This window comes from Ornithodoros turicata, chromosome 5, assembly GCF_037126465.1.
Source record: "Ornithodoros turicata isolate Travis chromosome 5, ASM3712646v1, whole genome shotgun sequence".
In the NCBI taxonomy this organism is placed as follows: domain Eukaryota; kingdom Metazoa; phylum Arthropoda; class Arachnida; order Ixodida; family Argasidae; genus Ornithodoros; species Ornithodoros turicata.
Window position 1 is genome coordinate 22,529,094 of NC_088205.1, and position 16,803 is coordinate 22,545,896.

At 44.1% G+C, this 16,803-nt stretch overlaps 1 protein-coding gene and 1 long non-coding RNA gene across 6 annotated transcripts in view; one reads left to right on the forward strand and one right to left on the reverse strand.

Moving 5' to 3' along the window:
• Window positions 1–16,803, forward strand: part of LOC135394226 (uncharacterized) — a 225,320-nt gene that overhangs the window by 81,551 nt on the left and 126,966 nt on the right. The window lies entirely within an intron of this gene.
• The window catches only part of LOC135394224 (uncharacterized), a 247,129-nt gene that overhangs the window by 20,438 nt on the left and 209,888 nt on the right, over window positions 1–16,803 (reverse strand). For all 4 annotated transcript variants that reach the window (XM_064624844.1, XM_064624843.1, XM_064624840.1 and 1 more), the window contains exon 4: window positions 9,520–9,592. In XM_064624844.1, the coding sequence (XP_064480914.1) occupies window positions 9,520–9,592 (73 nt within the window). The remainder of the gene's footprint in view (window positions 1–9,519; window positions 9,593–16,803) is intronic.

A 16,803-nucleotide genomic window follows, 5' to 3' on the forward strand; every position in this document is an offset into this window, starting at 1 on the left:
TCCGCGGCGCAATTAAGAGTAGAGATGAAGCCATGCCCTCCTGCGAGTCGCCGAGAACCAAATTGCCCATTGTATTCCGTTGAAAAGACTGACCCGTTTCGTGGCTACCGTCTTTCAACGACGAGAGGGAAAGTGGTTTTGCATATGACTGGCTCTCGGGCCCGGTTTGTTGTCGGCGGCGCAGTGGGCCACTTGCGCTTTCGCAGGGCGGACTTCACCGCATTTCTCTACCCCCCCCCCCCCTTTGCTTTCGTTTCACTTCACTTTCTAACTTGACGCCAGCAGTTTGTATGGACTCGCAACTTGCAACGGGAATGCAGCACTTGAAAATGTTAATAAAACGAGCCTGGTAGGGACTGAGGATATGAGCGGCGATTCGATGGCGTGTATACTTTTGGAATGTACACATTCTGAAAAACAGGTGGAACCAACCACCATACAGAATACCATCGTTCTCTTTCTCGATTTCTTGAAATGGGAGGCCTACGCGTTTTTGTGACAATTTGGATACATGTTGGTTGCCACGAAAAGGGGTATGCCTGGCTCTCTCCGGAGCGGTAACTCTATCATTTAGCGCCGTGGTTTGCGCAGAGCAAAGTATACGGTGAAGCCGCGTGCTTTAACAGTGTAGTTAATGGTAGTCGGCGTTTTGTCGTCGGGCGAGAAAGACCGCGCTCTTAAGACAGAGCTTCACCACACAATACGCTGGTAGGCCGGTCATTACACATAACAACAACAACAACAGATAAATTAATGATGATGAATCATTACACATAATGATACGGTTAGCAATCGTGATTTGTGGGAAACTCAATGCGTACGCCTTTTTCTGACAATTAACGTGACTGTATAAGTGTCACAGAAAGGCGCGTGCCATCAGAATAAGGTCATTCGGGATGATGGTTATCCAGATGCGTGTTATGCAGCGAAGTTCCGTTTTAAGAGTGGCATTCTCATTAACGCAACAATCTCACCATGAATGGAAGAATTTGTGAAGCGACAACAATTATTACTTCATTTTTGTGGAAACTCTTTAGTCCTCAAACCTCAGAAGCGCTTGCGGAAACAAACCTATTCCAGAGCTCGGCAGCCTCTCCACAACCGCACGTACGCTTCGCAAGCGTACCTGTCAAGTCAGACCGCCAATGAAACTGTTGCCCAATGACGATATGATGATTATCCCTTCCGCGTTTTGAAGACCTTTGTGACGCAGTCGCCAGGTGGGAGGTGACGAAATCGAAGCATCAAAACAAGCTTACAAAACGAACCCCCTCCTTGCTATAGGGTCGCTGATCGTTCTAATAGGCCGTGCACTTATGGACATCCTTTGGCTGACGTCCAAGACTCAAGGACGTTGGAAGGCGCACGTACTGAGAGGGTTAAAAACATACCCCAAGGGGGGCATTCTGTTGGTTCCGGAGCTGCCAGTTGGTAGCCCGTATACTCGGCCCACTTGCCAGAATAATTGTCGTCGTGGCGCCTAGGTCTTCTCACCCTGTCTAATCGAGCGGCCGTTCGGCATGTTTTTCTCGTTTTCTCGCGATGGCGGAGACTTTTCTGAATTTTTTTTTTTGCCGTCGTATGTCTCTTAATTTGCAGCTAAGATAATGAAGTGTAGTGTTTTTATTGCCGTACGATGACGTACACGAAAAACGGCTGCTTATACTGCGGCGACTAAGATCAGTCGGTATAATTTACAGGCACTTAAAAGGCATGTTCTGTTCGGGCTGATAAAATGGATATGCAAACTTGTTAGTGCCGTGATGCGCTGTCAGTGGAATGTGTGTCTTAATTTTTTTCACCCGTCGGACTTCTAAACGCAGCTTAGCGATGTAAATTGCATAACTTGAAACGACTATCGACGTCGCTACTTAAAAAAAAAAAGAGAAGGAAACAACCACACGCCTCGATTTGTTCGTCTGCGGCCGAATGTGAGAGTGCCGAATGTGTGAGAAGTCGGACCAGGACGCACATTCCCCCAGGGCGTCAGTCGTGACGTTGCCCACCTCTGTGAGGCCGACAACGGCGACTCCTTTCACCATCACCACCACCACCGCATGGAAGAAAGTGTGAGAGAATATACCCGGAATGAAAGTGTGTCCTTCTGAACGAGTCTCTTGGTCTGTTAACGAAAGCACGAAGCCGGCGAAGTCTAATACTAGCACATACCTGAGATGTACGGATTTGATTCCGGCTATCGGTACTCGCTCACTTTTTGACAACTGCCGTCCTTGAGAGTAGCTTAGTGATTTACATAAACCTAGAGACATATAGCAAAAGAGGTGCGGTGCAAGATGTAGCTGAAGTGTCCGATAACACGCTACGAGTGACCAAGGTTCAAGGGCGCAGGTGAGGTTGTGCATACTAAAAAGAACCAACAGGAGACTGCAAAACAACAACAACAACAAGAAAAAAAAGCAAAGAAGAAGAAGAAAAGCGAAGAAGAAAAGGACACACAGAACAAGAGCAAGAGACATAAGAACGAGACCACATATCACCGAGATCTTGCTGTGTATTCCCACTTCTGTTTCTTCCTCTTTCGAATTTGGTTCTTGTCGTGTTGGTTGGTTGGTTTTAAGGAAAAAATAAAATGGAGATTTCGGCTTCACTAATGTGAGGCCCGCAACTCCACATCACTTGCACCAGTTACTTTACCAAAACTCCTGGAATGATGATGCCAATGAAGGTGAGCAGGACGATGGCGATGCTGATGATGATGATTAGTGGTGGTGGAAGAAAGTGGTGGTGATTCCGACAGAAAGCAAGTACACACGCAAGTCTTGTCGTGTACTGAGAGGCAACTGAGCTGCCAACAACGATTTTTGTCGAGATCTCACGAAAAACTCTCCACCACGCTCTCTAAGCAGGATTTGCAAATCCACCATTACCACTGTCTGGAATAACGTCCACATGACCGCCGTTCGCTCCCGTGTATCTGGAGTCATTATCCTGAGACAAAATGAAGAGACCCACTCGACCGAGACAAAGAGCGAATCCTTTATCATCTCTTAATAGAGGCTATCTCAAATGAAAGAACAATATTCGATTATCCTCCGTTCGGCAAGCCTGAGATTGTACCTGATAGATTCGGTTCATTTCACTAATGAACGTGCATTGCCCGTTCTTGATGTGTCATAAGCAAGATGTGAGTCAGCGCCCCAGGTGCTTCACATGTCCTTGATCAATGACCGAAAAGACAATACTCTCGTACTGAAGATTTAATTAGAAGAGCACGACTGAACGTAAGGACGTTACGAGTATGGTTTGAATGGCGTTTGGATTCGATTACGGTTTTCGAATAAAATGTCCGACGTTTTCAGAAACACTTTCTTGTAAGCTCTTCACTGCTCAGCTGCACGTCAAAATCTCCGAAATCACTGCGGAAAGTCACTGTCTATGAAATCCACATATACCTAATGTCGTACGTCAGTTCGTTTTTCTTACAATGTATGCTCACGGCGCCCGTCAATAGAGCTATCGGATCCTTGAGAAATTTCATCCTCCAGGTATCCGTGATCATCCGTGTCGTCAAACAGCTATCGTGAGTTTCTTACCCGCCCAATGTAGCGGATAAAACCGCTTTAGCTTCACTCCTGAAATCGTGATTCTCAGGCGGCTACCCTCTTCGGCTGCCAGCAAGAGGCACCATCACTGCGCTTTTTACCCGTCGTATCGTACCTATATGTCATTTTCTGTCAGTTGTCATGTAGATTTTCTTGGCATTTAGCGTTCTAGTGCTTATTATAGATGTCGCAGCTAGTGAACGAAACGATTACATTTTTTTTTTTTTTTTTCACTAGAAGCACGGTGAGCTTGTTGAAAGGCCCGACAATTTTGTCGTTTGTCTAATTATGTTTTGTTTTGTCTTCAGCTTTTTTTTTTTGGAGGGGGGCAATATGTTTTTGAAAAAAAGAAAACGAGGGAAGGTTAGTCAGGCGTAGGCCGACTTGCTATTCCTTAAAAGAAGAAGAAGAAACAGCAAAAAACCACACACACAAAAGGGGGCCTTAGAGGATGGTCTTGGCCGGCAATTCTGCTCCATGCCTAATGACAAATCACATCCGATAGCTCAGTTTTACGTAAGAATACAGAGTTTTCGTTACTGCGCAGTGTATGAACAGTATGTGCAATAGACCACTCCCATATGCAGTTTGGAAGGTCATCTCAATTTTTTTTCTTTTACCAATCAATTAATCAGCGTGGAATGAAAAGTACTACTGCTTTAGCTCCACTGCAAATATCCGTGCTAGAACGAGAATAACTTCTCAAAAGAAGCACGTCAGCAATCTGTCTAAAACGTGTAAAAATAACTGGAAGGATGGAAATTACTGAACTCTTCTTTCTCTCCTTCTTGCTTTTCTTTCTTTTTGTTTTGGATGAGTGATGAATGACGTGTAGAACACGCGAATGGCGTCACTGTGCTGCCAGTATTACGTTGCAGCTGTTCATACCGGCTGCTAATGCGCTAAAGTTCATACTCCCCATCCTAATATGAAGCTTCATTACGGGAGCCCCGCTACTGTATCAGTACTAAACAAATCACGCGAAAATTTCTTACGGTCTAGACGGCTGCCTGCAACGAAATCATGAAGGAACAAAAACGTATTCGAAATAAAATACAAGTAGCAATTGAACACGCACAAGGAAAACAATATTGTTCACATTTTTGTTTTTCTCTTTTGTGAATCGTCATGATGATCAGTTCATCACAATCTTGATACCCATCGTCATCCTCGTTATCAAAAATCATTGTTAATAATAATCAATCGTTATCAACAACGTCGTTTTCCTCAATGACGTTGTGCAAAGCCAAAGAGGGCCAACACTCGGAAGCACATTTCGTTTATGCTCTTACATCTTTATGCCCCGCAATGCGTGAAAAAGAAATCAGCACAGCTCTGCGTAGCGCGGTAACGTTTTGTGCACCTTACGGTCACGCTATAACGAACTCAAGCACTCAAAACGCTCAGGAAGCATGAAACAGCCCCCTTCAAGCGGGTTGACGAGTCATAAAGAAAGAAACATAAAACAATCGAGCAAAACACATTGTGAGAACTAAAGGCATCAGAGCGTGCAGTGCACTATTTTCTTTTTCGTAAACAGAGAGAGAGTGAGAGGAAAAAAGCGTTGGGTGACGAAACTGAACAAACGGAACAATCACAAACACGGACTACATTCGACATGCAGTGCATTCCACAAGGGTGTTTCAGGATGTAGTGAGGAAATATATGAGGACAATAATGATAACGGGGTAGAAATCGCGAGGAGGTGAAACATGCTTTCACCGGAGCGTAAAATAAAGAACAATTCCGTGTCATTCCGCTTTTTCTGGTCATTTTCGAGATATTAACGGCACAGCGGACCAAGAGATACGTTGGAGGAATTTGACCGTACGCCAAGGCACCTTTGAAAGTAGGGCCCGGGTAGTATTTCCTCACGCGTGCACCATACAAGAGGTTATCGAGAAAAGTGGTTCATCGCCGGCCTTTCATAACTTTTTCAGATATTTTTTTTTAGATTAGTACTAAAAGGCAGCTGCAGAGTAACGAAGCTGCTGAAGACGTAACAACTGTTAAGCGAGATGTTATTGGTTATTAACTTCCTAACAATTAACTTTCAAATTCGCTGAGCTGTAAAGATTCAAGTGAATGTCGAACACCCTAATCCATTTAAATATTCTGGTTTCTAATACTTTTTGGCTTTTTGTTTACCGCACTTTCTTCCTTTCTTCATTCTTGCTCACGGAGGCATCTTTTTGCCCTCACCCGTACTGCCTTGATCAGGAGGATTTCTTTTTTTTTTCAGTTTCTCTTCACATCATCTATGCCATTGTCAAAGACACAACAACCTCTTGTGTGACCAGCACCAACAAACGTTACTTATTTCGCTCATGTAATAGCACAATGACCTTAAGGAAACATCGCTATGTGCTCAAAAGATAACACACACTGTACAACACATCATGTATCATATCACCGCAGTATGCGACCACAATCACACTTCGCTGATGAGAGCTCGTGAAGGAGAGATCGTACTTAGATCGAAAAAGGAGAACATCAAATATCTTTGCACCGCTCTTTCTATTTTAATGAATTTCATTCTCGACTAATTGGCATGGAAAACAGGGCCCCACTAGCAGGCCCAAGCGAGTCAAGTGTGCCACTGTGAAGACAGATGGGGTCGTTCTTCTCATCGAAGCTACCAATCTTACGCGTTCTGTCCACAAGCACTTTCTCTGCTGCTGCGCGTGGGTAGACCGGTTAATATTCTGCAGACACGCGGAAGTTCTCAATCCTTCCTATTAATAATCGTATAGCTATGCACCGCAGAAAATGACATCGCGCCTGCGAAAATATGCGGCATTGACCTCCCGAAAAACTGATACCGAAGGTGTTCCTTCGAAGCAAGGGTTATGCACCTTCTCGAGGTGAGTGAGTGTATTAAGCGTGTGTTGGCGTTTGCGGCCGCGTCACCTTGCTTTTGGCTCTTCGGTGACAGAAAGGGTTAAGTACAGGGTGGGGACGGCACAGTAAAGGGTGGTGGCTCGGTTATGCTCGGAAATAAAGCGCGGTTATAATGCTCGCGCATTGTGTTGTCTCTATGCGGAACTGAGGTGCGCTTAGTTGAATGGCGGAAAATAAAGAACAGAAAAAGGGGACGAAGTCATAAGTCATTTTCCTGATTGTTCTAAATGCACTTTAAAAAAGGATTGCGGTGGATGTCGGTACCCGGTGACACCGAGAATGGATGTCAACGTCGTTTAGTGGGGTGAAGAATTGCGAATGCGACAATAATGTGAGTGCGTCTACTCCTATTGCGATTTTTGTTTTCTCGTGATGGGATAGGACAAAGTAAGGGCAGGATACCTTTGAGCAAAATCATGTTCTACAGTGGGCGTCCACTACTCGCATCATCGTCTTCAAAGCTGTGTTCGGGAGCGAAGTTATGTGTCTGTTGTATAGTAACCAAGTCATACACAAATGGACGAACACCACAGATAGCTCCTAAAGTCAAAGTGAAAGCGAAACCAGGGATGGAACGAAAAAATCTTGATTGTCGGTTAAGCGAGCTAGCCACTGCAGGACGACGGTGCGATTTTGGAAGTCGTCGGAAGTCGTGCCAGTGTTGCGTAATGGTTAGCTCCCTCGACTCGTAATCGAAACCGCTGCGCGTTTGAGTGACTTCGTCGGACTGCCTTGTATAGATGTGATAGTAGAACATGTGAAAGATCGGAAAAATGTTAAAAGATACGCAAGGGAGAAACCGAAAACTTCCCTTCTTGAAGACATTTGCCCCTCTAGGTGTATCTTGAATGGCGTTTGAGAAAAAATAACAAAACAAAAAACAAATAGTATTTGTCGTTAGCGGGCACTGAGGTACGTATAAACACACGCAGGGCAATTTTCACGTATAATCGAAATTTAGAGCTCTCTGCCCCGCCGCAGAGACGTGTCACGTCATTCTACATCCATTTACTTTCAACGAGAGTCGTCAAAGTATAATAAATTAGTTACCAATATTAGCGCACAGAAATACTATTATTAAAAACTGTTTTAAAAATAATCAAGCTACAAAGGTTGGTGTTAAACGCAGGCTGTACGTCTTCTCATTTTTTGCTGTGCTTGAGTTACATTTCGATTCAATTTCCGTATCGGCCCCAACGTACATACGTATCCCAGATCGGCGTCCCCGGTGTCACCTTCAGCACGGCTTCGCGCGTCGTTGATGTCTCCGCGGAACACGCGATTTCTCAATCAGCGAAACCGCACCGCCGAGTCCTATATTCCTCGTAACGCCCGATGTGCCGAAACGTATTCATTTGCAAACCTAATATCCGAAGCCTAAAGAGGCCTTACGCCATTGAGCAACTGCTCGGTACTGCGACACACCGTTTTCGTACATTCATACAGCCAGGGGAGGAAAAAGACGTTCACGTGTGACAGGTGTCTCGAGACGTGTTATGGAATATACCGAGTAATGTCTCAACCCGCATCAAGACGAAAGTGTGTGTGTAGATAAGAACGTTTCAGTTATTCATCGGGGTGACCTGAAACGACGCTGTCCATCAGGGCTGCTTCATCAGAACGTTGCATTTATATATCTCTGCGGGGTAACGAGCCGGTAGGAGAATATGACATCGGATGTTGTGCGGGTTGCTATAAACATTATTATCGGGAAGGGAAACCAACTCGCCAGTCAATCCTATTTGACGTGTGTGATTGATGCGGGTCGCAAGGGTGTGAATCACACAAGGGGTGCTTTATTTATTTATTTATTCACGTTGGACAGACGAGGAAGTTACATGTATGTGGGGTTTCGAAATCTTAGAAATTGATCGTAAATAGTAGTCGCTAATTTTTATTTAATTACACTTGAAATTAGTACTGAGGGACCGATTCTGCAAGTTTAGTAGGGTGAGACATTTCGATGGTGAGAGTGGTTTGATTTTCACCTCTTTTTGTCGCTACGGTTAATTCAGAACGAGCACAAAAAAGCGAAAAAATCAGGAAAGAACGCATAAGGGATGTCGATACAGCTGCGGGCGGTACTTTATTCCAACAGTGCAGCTTTGATTTATCACTTGCTTTCATGTTGTTGACATAAGCCCAGTGCACTTCTACGTGCCAGATTTCAAGCAATCTCATTGGAAATACAAAATGGACGCTCTCGTGAGCCCTGCTCGATTATGCGATTCATAATAATACTAATGGAAATTCGACTAACAGGTTAAATACAAAAGAAAATGCGTGGAAAGAAAGTGAAGGGGAAGAACCTCGCGACAGCGGTGCTCCCGGTGAACGAAAACGACAGCTGTCACTGTGCTGGTATGGCCTCGCCCAGATTACAACATGATCAATTCCTTGTCCTGGCTCCAATTTACATACACTCTAGCTACACCACTGTACGATGCGGGGCACATACTTTATACAGCTAATCTCAGGTCTCGCACTGACAGGGCCAACTAGCACGAGAAACCAAAGCCCACGCACCAGTTACACCCCGACCACTCTTATAGCATGCTCGTGACCCCTATCCTTTGCGATAGCCAGGCCTAGCCTACACACAAACTACTCTCGCGTGCTTTGCTTGCTGTGCACGACAGTTTCGATAACTGCATGCCGCACAGACATAAACACCATCGCGTTTACTTTCGCCGGGATATCTGGAAGGAAGATCTCGAGCAAGTGCGTAGGATGATCCCTTTAAGCTCTAACATCTACCACAAGCCAGGTGGCTCTCTCTCTCAGGATGGCCATTATTCACTGCTCTTACGAGATAGGAAGAAGGGGTTCCACTCATATCGAAGCTAAGAGGGGTGTGGTCAAAGGGGTATCTCATGTAGAGGGGAGGCAACTACCGTGCTGGAATGGAAGGTTATCGACATGGGAGTGAAAAATCAAGAAAACCGGTTAGTAAGGCAGCTGACCACGTTCCACCAGTGCAAACAACACGACGTGTTTTTTTTTCTTAATTGTTTCCGTTTCGTGCCAGTTGAAAGAGAGTTTGTTTGTTACTTACATGTCCGACTTGTTTCTTGACTTCTTCTGTCTTGGGATCTCGCATGGGGTTGTCAAAACCACAAAGTCCGATCCTGAAAACATAAATAGTGGAAGAGTTTTATTTCTGAAAATAGGGAAAAAGAAAAACAGGGTTGTTTTTCGTTCACGGTAGCAATATGGAACTCGGGATTAAAAAAATGAAAAGGAAAACTCGCAAGATAAACGTCCACAGCGAAAAAAAAAGACAAGAAACAAACAATCTATTTTTTGATGACGATTGGGATGTTTTATCACCACAGGTGACAGCGTGTGGTGATATTAATATGACATTGCTCGCAGTAATTTTGTGACAACATAATGATGAACCTCACAGTAAGGACACTAAGGACACAGGACACAGTAAGCACAGCAGATATCTTTCTCTTTTTGTCATTCTAGAAGTTCAACTTCTGTGCGCTTCCTACCTGAACGTCCTCCGAACATTAACAAACTCCTGCACTACGATTGACTCAATTGTGCCAGGAATGTGCCATCATGAAGTTCAGCAGCGGTTCAGAACCATTGCATTTGTGTAATTTTGTAGGTATTGAAACCACGCACGTTGCGTCAGGGGCGGATTTAAGGGTCTGTCATGGGGCGGTCTTAAGGAAATTTCGTGCTTTGCGGCACAGCATCATCCAGGAGGTAGGGTTTTTCCATAGGGAACACAGCCGTATGGGGGGGGGGGGGCGGTCGCCTCCCCCCCCCCCGCTCCCCTTAAATCCGCCCCTGCGTTGCTAACTGCATATTTGTTATTCCATAGCACACGAAATGTTCTCTGTGCGTGTTCGAGAGAACAAAGAAAAATACTATGGCATGTTTGGGCCGTGTGCTACAGGCGTTTAAATGCAGTAGGGCGTGGGTGGCTGTGTTGAAATCCGTTTTGAAATGGTACTACGTTTTTCTTGAAAGCCTTTTAATGTATTGTGAAATCGTTTCGTTCTTTGTTGTCGTTGTTATTTCGCGTTGTTACTGTGGTGGTCATACAATGTTAATATACTGCAAACGCACTCTGGTGATGACGTGGTGCTGGGAGTGGCAGTGCCACGTGACAGGTAACGTGGTCCCATAGAGTCAGAGATATATGATTAATATCAAATGGTGGTCGCTCATGACATGTAGGGTTGGATGTTTCATTGACGCCATTAAACGAACCACTTAATAAACAACACAGCTAAACTGTCAAATAAATTAAACGGAGTAGTGCGCTGCGCTGTTCCTTACTCGAAAGTTCATCCGAACGTTTACAAAAATGTCAATTTTAACACAACTGGAACAATTGCTTCCAACAATGTGTTTAATGGCTAATGCATTAGACGTCCTTATGGTACAACTCCCACGTGAAACAATAAGGAGCATCGAGCTTCACCGGCAATGCGAGGCCGAATATTACGAAAATCGTGTTAGTATGACGGTATAAAGATCAGTGACACGACCCAGGCATTGCCCTATCATTGTCCCACTTTGTTACTTCCTTACATCTTACGGCATAATGTGTGGGTTACTGCATCAGATGTCGCTAAGAAATATGATGTTCGATAACGCGTTACGATGTCGAATTTTCCGGACAAGCCTTCTTAGCACCCTGTGCACGGAGACTGACACTTTGTCAGCAGATGAGCATAGCTGGTCAGAGTGTGAGTCACACGCCCGCTATTAAATTATTTAGGGGCATTTTGGTTGGGGGAATTCCCCTGCCTGGGTGCAAGATACTTTAGAGTTGTTTCGTAACCGTGAGTCATGTTTGAGTGACCTGCACGTACAGGGGTCGATGGTACTCAAGCTATGTCGGAGTAATTTATACCCCTTTCGCAATAGGATCAAGATTGCCGGAGGGTAATGGCTTCTAGTGCGTTACACTATGGTTATTTGGAGAACAAAATTGCGTCTGATGTTGCAAAGAAAAGGGCAAGAAATGACAGTGTGGAAGACAGGTTTCGATAACGTAAATTTTAAAAGGAGGCTACGGCAGCACAATGTTATGTGTTCTCTTCAAGATGTTACAGTGCTTATCGACTTAAAAAAAGGGACACACATAGAACTTATTTTATAGGACAGACACAATTAAAATTTGGTGTCATCTTTGGGCATTATGCAGGACGCATTTAAATTTTTCAAGCTTTAAATATTTTAATGTAAACCTTTATTGGGCCATTTTTCGATCCTGCGCGCCCGCACTCGTTTCGATATCGTTCTAACTTATCTCTTCTTCTTCTCTCTTCTTTTACGTCACGCTGACTCGCCACAGTTGTTATGGACGGACCTACACGACTGTCGACGTTGATGTGTCTATGAAGCTATCGTTTTAAACATGCTCTTTCGTGATCTTCGGGACCTTCGAATTTAACGTTCGGTTATGTTTACATTAAGAAAATCTAGAAATTGCTGGAATGCTGATGGTATGGTTTTTAACATACCGAAGGTGTCTTTTTGCTCTTCCTACTTGAAATCTCGTTCTGGTATAAAGGGTGAGTAGGTTCGAAATACACATGGCCGAGGTGGTAAAAGCGTCCGTACAATGATGGTAACGAAGCTCGTGCTCAAGACTGGGAGGTGGTTGGTTCGAATACTACCAACGGCTGTGCTGTCTGTAGTTTCCCCTGGGTTTTTCCGGCAGACTTTCCAGAAGAATGTCGGCACAGTTCCCCTTGAAGTCGGCCTAGGATGCGCACTAACTCCCCCTGTCCCCCACGACTCCTTCCTGCTGCCCTCTCCCCATCTGTCCACCTCTGTACGCATTTCATAGCCACAGTTGCTCCGCGGCGCTAACTTAGAATTAAAAAAACGAAGAATTACTCCGAAACGGGCACTGTAGCCGCAGTGATGGAGTGTGACGTCGCGGTGACGTCACGTTGGCTGCGGACGTCATAGTGGTGTTAATCAGCATTTCCCCAGAGGACTAGGATTCGGTTCGTTCCCACCGTTATCGCCGCGAATAAAAAGAAAAAAAAAAAGAGAAGAAAACGTCCTTGGGTGTCTCGGAGTTGGGATTACGTTGCCTATTTGGACTTGACAGCGTTGTCCTTTACACATTTTTTTTTCAAAACGTTGCGTCAGATTTTCAAGAAAAACGTGGAGACGTTAGCCACTACGCAGTCGGGACTGGTTAGCCCAATTTACTCGTACCAAACCAAATACCAAATACCCGTTAAAAAACACATACACAAACCAAGAATAAGGGACAAATAACCTTCATATTTTCTCAAAATATATCTCTTGGGTATGCGGGTCAGTAACACATTCCCAACTTGACAACACTCGAAGGTGCCAACCGGATTGTCTCCGTATAAGAAGGCGCGTGACTCAGCTGACGTTGCTTTATAACAGGTTTCCTTCCAATAGATCTACCTGCAATCATTCTAAACTTGATTATTGAAGTCCCTCTCCAACGTGATACTGCATTGTATTCGAAGCACAACTGGAGCAATCATCCTCCCACCATCAGTCACGATGCTGTCAATGCTCCAATCTGCTCGGGAATGTAGCGTCAAGGCCACTCGGAAACATCCTAATAAACTATGAAAGAGACCACAAATGTCCAGGATAGAAAAAAATACTTTGACCTTGCGCTGTTCACGTCTTCCCATACGACAACGCCCTCGTAATAACCGTTCTTGGACAAGTTACTGAAGCAGACGAAGGAATGCAGAACAATTTCTTGAAGAATTTGCATAGCGTTAATTGAATGTCATGGACGTTAAACGTTACCGAAAGCTTGTAACAGATCACTGTCGCAACAATATGGTGTCTGCACCAAAACTACATTTAACCGTCTTCATATTTTTTCTCCTTCCATCATCATCATCATCATGTATAAAGCATGCGAAGTTTTGTTTGGGAAACCACCAACTTGTTTGGGAAATAAAGAATTGAATTGAATTGAATTGAAAAGTTACGAATTAATTGTTTCTCCACAGGGCTGTACGAATAGTAATTTTAAACAAAAAAAAAACAACAACAAAGACGATGACTACCTCTGTTTTGCTGTTGTTTGTTGCCGCAATTTTGGCGGGGGTTTTGTGACTGTTTTGATGAGAGGCTGCTTTCCCCTCTGGGTCTTTGTTTCCTGTTTGTTTGTTTCCACCTGTCTTTTTTCTTTCTTCTTTCTACACCTTCCCCTTCCCCCCTTCATTATTTTCGCTTTTTGCGTTATGTTAAATGAATACGTACACATTAGTGTCTTACGTGCCATGGAGTAGCTGATCTCCGTGTATTTTCTCAATTTTTTTCTTTTACACAATCAATAAATCAATCAATTTTGCATTTGAATTATATGGCTAAGCGGACATCCCCTCGAGGAAAATATGCAACTACAAGATGACTAATTACCTAAAATTCGTTTTGTTAACTCTTTAATTAGGGGATTTCGAGCAAAAGCGAGATAGCAGAACAGGAGACAATCCTCGTTGAAAGCCATCCCATGTTTAAAAAAACATGCAAAGTGCGAATGCGTTGAAATATCCGTAGTCGAATTTTGAAATGCAAGTGACCCGAAAGCGAAAACGCAGCAACCGGGAGCGCAGGGAGCACTGCGCTCATTCGATATCAGAGGGCCACGTGCTTTGGAGCGATGGAGATGATTGGAGTAAGTGCTGATCTGATGGCCAGATTAAACGCTTTCCGGCCCAGATAAGCCACCGTCAGCGAAGGTCATGTGCTTATCAGGAGGCCCTGTTTAGGTTTCGGCTCATTTTGCATAGCGAAACTCAGCGATGGGTATTTCAACGCACGTGCGCGTTTCAGCGTATTTAAAACATGAACGAAGATTGTCTCCTCTTCTGCTGTCTCACTTTTGCTCGAAATCCTCTATAACTAATGAGTTAATCAATGAATTTTTTGGTAATTAGCCGTCTTGTAGTTACATACTTTCTTCGAGAGGATGCCCCGCCTGGCCATAGACGTCAACTGCAGAAACGACATCTTGCTCTCGCGACCTTTTCTAAAAATATGTTGCGGATAAAATTGAACACCCTGTATAGTATAAAGTAGAGCGGGGACGAATCCCGAACTTTCCGAATCCGAATCCAAGGAAGGTTCTTTGAATCCACGAATCTTACGAATCTCGAATCTTTCGAATCCTTTCTCTAAAAAGAGTTTTAAAATGAACAAAAAAAAAAAAAAAAGGAAGAAGTCACTGGTAGAGCCCTGGACTACAAGAAGATGTTCGGTTCGAGTCCTGCAGTTGGCTAACCTTTTCAGTGACTTCCTTCTTTCTTCATTCATTGTACTTAGGCACTTGAAGCTTTGTGTGTTTATCCCTTCTTCTGTGTTCCAGCTTCAGAACATCAATCTCCATTTCTCCATCGAGTTAAAAAGCTGCACTGAAAAGTGTTTTGAAGCAGAATATGATACCTTTGTTTAATGTAAAACATATTAAATAATAGTTAATTTTCAGGAGAAAACGTACCCGTATAGTTCTTCTTAAACGTAATTTATTTAACATGGTGCTCATCGACTACATGAAATACATACACTCTCGAGTCTGAATTATTTCCATAAAACTAAGCAACAACCAAAAGCATACCCATGTTACTTTTAAACTTGGAATGTAACAGTTGCTCCCTGCACCCTTTCAGTCCAGAGCAATGTGTGTGCGTGGGGAGGGGGGGTAATGGCAGGATCGGTTCGCCGTTGTTGGCCACACAGAAGTGGGCGTCGTCACGACTAAGGCAAAAAAAAAAAAGGAAGAAAAAAAAAGAAGGACGGACGGATGGAGGATAGCAATGCCAGAGCAATGTAATCAAACAAGAAAACACCCGTTGGCCAATGAGGCTTTCGCCAGAGTCAGGAGGCGCCGGCTTGAAAAAGAAACAAACAAACGTGGTTTGTGGATTCGGAAGATTCGATTCGCCGGTTTGGACACCGGGATTCGTATTCCCGAACCTCGAATCCGTACCTATAGGATTCGTGGATTCGTAGATTCGGTTGGCACATCCCTAGTATACAGCAAAGGTTGATGGTATATGAAAACCGAGCAGCTTGCGCAACGTTAGTAGGAAAAAAAACGGCGACCTTGTCTGCGATAAAACCACGTGACACAGTGCCCTTGCCGAAACAGTTGAAGCATAACGGGTCACCCAATACAAGCATCGCATTGTTGGGCAGTGTTTGATGTCGGACCTTGATTAGTAGGTACGGCTCAGATATTGTTGCTGCTGTTATACCCAGTCGTTCAATTTTCCTTCCTCTCCTGCCTCTTTTTTGTCCATCCATTTAACACAAAGGATAACCTTCATCGGCACCTGCCCCTTTTCTCTGCAAGATGCCAAGACCGTGAAAGTGAAATTTCCATAGTTTTCAAAAGCGGTGTGGGTATACCGTGATCTCGGCTGTGTAGTATCGGTCACGCGTTCAGCCTGCGAGTAACGTCTTTAAGAAAGCGGAGCAATCGTTCTTTATGGGAGGACACCTTCAAGGAAAAAAGATGTTTCGACATCGCCGCAGTATACAATGTTATATTTTGATGGCACGCCTGCTACAAGGAACATGGCTGCTGGCACGCCATTCCGAGAGAGCCTTGTGCTTATCATATAAGCTTTTACGGATGATCACTTGGTGCAGTAATTTTCAAAAAGCGAGCATGCTAGCAAAGATGGCTCCCTCCTGTGGGAATCAACTTACGTTAAAAACCCGCGTGATGGAAAGAGCGGGAAATATCATCCTATCAGAAGAATGTGGTCGAGGAAACTAAGGTACTTGAAAACTCTTGTCACTAAGAATGTCATCATGTACCAACTGGGCCGGTTAGTTATTTGTCTGAATGTTTTCATACAGCGTGTGCCTATGCGTAATCGTGTTTCTAAAGTACTGAACATGTCAAAATTTTTGTTGCAGCTGTGACGCGTGACATGCTTTAAAATCGCCAAAGCCCGCACAAGTGGTAGGTATAGAAGGGCACACAAAACGGGGACGACAGACTATAGACACAATACACCGCTGTTGTGTCGTCTGTATTGCCTGGCCTCCGTTTGTGCCTCAGCCAAGCACTCGGGGGTTTTAGCGATTTTAAAGAATGTAGCAACCTGCCCAAATCCTTACTTTGTTATACCTCAGACATTTGAATTGTTGAACCTTGCGTTGCGAAAGATGTCCATGCCGTTGAAGAAAACATAATAATACGTCCCGTTTTTAAGAACTTTCGATTTTAAAGAGACTACCCTTGACTATACGAGTATACTGCTTGATCAGATTGTCAATGCCTTGACTAGGCATAACCATAAAATTTCTACACTACATGTCTTTATATCTACGTGCCATATTCGCT